Source organism: Galeopterus variegatus, unplaced genomic scaffold, assembly GCF_000696425.1.
Source record: "Galeopterus variegatus unplaced genomic scaffold, G_variegatus-3.0.2 Scaffold96, whole genome shotgun sequence".
In the NCBI taxonomy this organism is placed as follows: Eukaryota; Metazoa; Chordata; class Mammalia; order Dermoptera; family Cynocephalidae; genus Galeopterus; species Galeopterus variegatus.
The window spans coordinates 1,003,616-1,007,101 of record NW_007726207.1 but is presented as its reverse complement, the minus strand read 5'-3'; the positions used below and the strand labels follow the sequence as shown (position 1 = coordinate 1,007,101).

At 43.0% G+C, this 3,486-nt stretch overlaps 1 protein-coding gene across 1 annotated transcript in view; it reads right to left on the bottom strand.

The window, feature by feature from the left end:
- CEP85L (centrosomal protein 85kDa-like) overlaps positions 1-1,361 on the bottom strand; it is a gene marked incomplete at its 3' end in the record, with an annotated part of 121,305 nt that extends 119,944 nt beyond the window's left edge. Inside the window, exon 1 of the mRNA XM_008583299.1 lies at positions 1,280-1,361. Coding sequence (XP_008581521.1) covers positions 1,280-1,361 — 82 coding nt within the window. The remainder of the gene's footprint in view (positions 1-1,279) is intronic.
- Between the last annotated feature and the right edge of the window lie 2,125 nt (positions 1,362-3,486).

Below are 3,486 nucleotides of genomic sequence, written 5' to 3'. Positions count from 1 at the left end.
GGCGGCTGCCATGGCCAAGCCGGCTGGGCTGAGGCCCCGGCCGAGGAAGCAGCCTCTGCGCAGTGACGGCAGCTCGATCCCCGGCTGAGCCCAGGCTCAAAGGTTCTAGGCGAAGTTGCAGCTGCGCCTTCTCTCCGCCCCCTGAGCCCGCGGCCAGCGAGCAGAGGCCGGGGAGGGGCGGGGCCTCAGGCGCTTACTTAGGGCGTGCGCGGCGCGGGGAGGGGACTGCGGGCCTGGCGCGTGCACCCCTGCGCTTCGTTCTGCTTCCCTCGCGAAGAGAGGGCGGGTCAAGCCCCCACGGCAGCAACTCTACTTTCACGTGCGCGTACCCTGCGAGGTGAGAGGACGGCCGTATCTTGCGATACCTGACCCTATCTTGCCCACCTGCCTTGGGTAGGTAATCCCTCTCGCCCTCCGGGCGCTCCTCTGTAAGACATACGTGCAGGACTTGCCTTCGCATCACCACTGCTCAAAATAGAGGCTAACCCAGGAGGGGCTGAGACTACCATTCTCACTTGGAATTGGGATTGGCATTAAAATCTTCATCATGCATTCCTCAGACATCGTTTATAAGTCACTGTGAGGATAGAAAAGAGGTTGTTTCCTTAACTAATTTAAGGGGGAAGGGAAGTTTGGGGATGAAAAACAAGTACCAAAGTATCCATGAACCAGGGATGTAGGAAGGAAAAGATCGGAAGATGAAAAAGGCCCGAAAGTAATTAGGTCCACAGGGTTCAGAGACAGGCCGTAATTGTAATCTAGTCGCCTCGTGTTTCAGATAAGGAACCAGAAAGAAGTCAAGATGACACCAAAGTATGTAAGGAGAGAGAAGAGAGTCTTCCTCCTTGCCCCCTTCGACTTCAGGTTCCTCCTCCTGGTCAGTTCCGCCCCCAACCCCCACTCCCTTCACCTGAACCCCTAGGACAGGAGAAAACATCCTGAAGAAGGACAAAAAGGTGCAACATTCTCTTATTTTTAAATCTGATTTATTGGCAGTACAATGATCCTTTCAACACTTAGATGCAAAAAGTCCATTTAATAAATATTGGCAGAGCATCATAGCAGAAGGCGGACTCTGCGCTAGGCCTATCAGTCAAAGGTAAACCAGAAAGGAAGTCCCTGCCCATGAGAGTCTTTGAGTCCAGTGATGCTTTATCCTGTTCTGGAAGTTTAACAAAGGCCTCACATTTGTATTTTTCCTTGAAACACTGTAATTGGGAAATATTGCTTAAAACTTTTAGAGATTTAATTACATTTAGGTGTGTATAATATCGCTTACCACATTTGTGTTGTAATTTACCTGATTGCCGTTTTACATCTAGTCTCCCTCCAGTAGACTTCCAATTATTTCTCCAGATCATGAGATGTTGGCCAATGGCCAACTATTTCTGATGATAAAAAGTGACAGAAACAAGAAAGAAGAATATGATTGCTTCCTTTTTCTGATTTAAATGTGCATTAGCTTTTTTAACATGACACTTAGATAGGACAGGTTAAACAAAAAACCTAAAAAATATAAATTCAAGAAAAGAGAATTATCAGAAGCTACAGCACTCTATCAAAGTATACAATTTTTTCATGATTTATACCTACCCATAGCCTCATATTAGGTATAGCATTTATTAAATACCAAAATTTTTTGATACAGTTCTAAGAAATACATAAAATATTACAGTCATATTTTGGTTCTTGGTGAGTTTAATATACTTATTTGTTATTTCAAAACTTTGCCAATTTCCACTCGGTTGTAAGCAGTGTTTAAAGAAAACTGTTTGGGCCGGCCCGTGGCTCATTCGGGAGAGTGCGGTGCTGATAACACCAAGGCCCGGGGTTCGGATCCCATATAGGGATGGCCAGTTCGCTCACTGGCTGAGCGTGATGCTGACAACACCAAGTCAAGGGTTAAGATCCCCTTACTGGTCATCTTTAAAAAATAAAAAAAAAGAAAGAAAGAAAACTGTTTATTCAGGTTTTCTACATATTTTTATCAGTGTGAAGGATATGCCACTACACACATAAGAGTACATGTGAATCTGAGGCTATGTAAAATATTCTAATACCTATTACAGAGTAAAAGCAAATAAAAACATAAACGTGTTGCTCTTTTGGCAGTTGGCACCAAAGATAAAATTTTTGTGTTCCTACTAATTAAACTGGGGATGATGGAGGGCTAATGCGATTAAAATAATTGAAATACTAAGTAAGAATATTATGTAGATGAAGTAATCTGTAAACATCCATTTTTTTTAGTCATATGAATCCTGAGTCTATACTGAACTGATACATCCCCCCACATCCATGATACAAAAGATGTATAAATGGGATGATACATCCACTACCATGGTTCTCAAAATGATTAAAATTTATCATAGCAGAAGATGGAGAACCTAAGGACTACCTAACCATTACTAAACCCTGTGTTGTAAACTGGTACATTTTTGTTCTTTTGTGATGGTATTATGTTAAGACTACAAGAAGAATCTTACGAGCAAAGACAGTTGTTAAACCACAATAAACCTCAATCTTGGTAACTGTTCTACTGAGTTGAGATAATACAAGTAATAAAAATAGTGTCTGTGTATGTTTGTGAGTGTATGTGTGTATATATATATATATATACACATACTAAATATACACATACAAATACTAAATTGTGTTAAACTATTCACTTTAAATGTTGCATTCCAAAAAAGATATCATTTTTAAATGAAAACGAAATTTTGCACTCATGTCTTGTAGGGAAAATATAGGAAAATGGTCAAGGCCCCTCAGATGTTCAGAATCTTGCTGAGCATTTGCTGTAAATAGCTACATGCACCCAGGTGTTCCTTGGTTACCATCTAATGTAATTGTGTATGGGCACCCAGGTGTCCTGGGTTATGGACCTAAGTATAAAGGACTAATGGCTCTGGTACATGGCACTTCTTGGGACGCTCCAGTAGGCCACTAGGGCGGCTGCTTCTATCTTTGAATAAAGCCTATTAATCTTTTACCCATGACTTCCAGGATCTTTTCCTATTACCTAGCTTGTGGATTTGCATGTGAAGGGTTTGTGACCCCGTCTGTACAACGGGCTTGAGGGGTCTGTGAGCCCTAGCCCTAGCAGTACATATCTTAGATTTATATTCTCAGCTGATTAAGTTGAACTATCTTACATGTATTTTTCTGATTCAAATTTATCAGATTGGGCAAACAACAACCAGAGAAATAAAGGCAAATATAATAATGGATAAAAATGATACCATATTTTGGGGCCGGCCCGGTGGCGCACTGCTACAGTGCACCGCTTGGGAAGTGCGGCGGCGCTCCCGCCGAGGGTTCAGATCCCACATACAGACCGGTTCCCGCTCACTGGCTGAGCGAGGTGTGGGAGCAACACCGAGGGTTGCGATCCCGTTGCCGGTCCCGGTCCGGTACGGGCGCGAACGACACTGAGGGTTGCGATCCGTTGCCGGTCACGAAAAAAGACAAAAAGGAAAAAAAAAA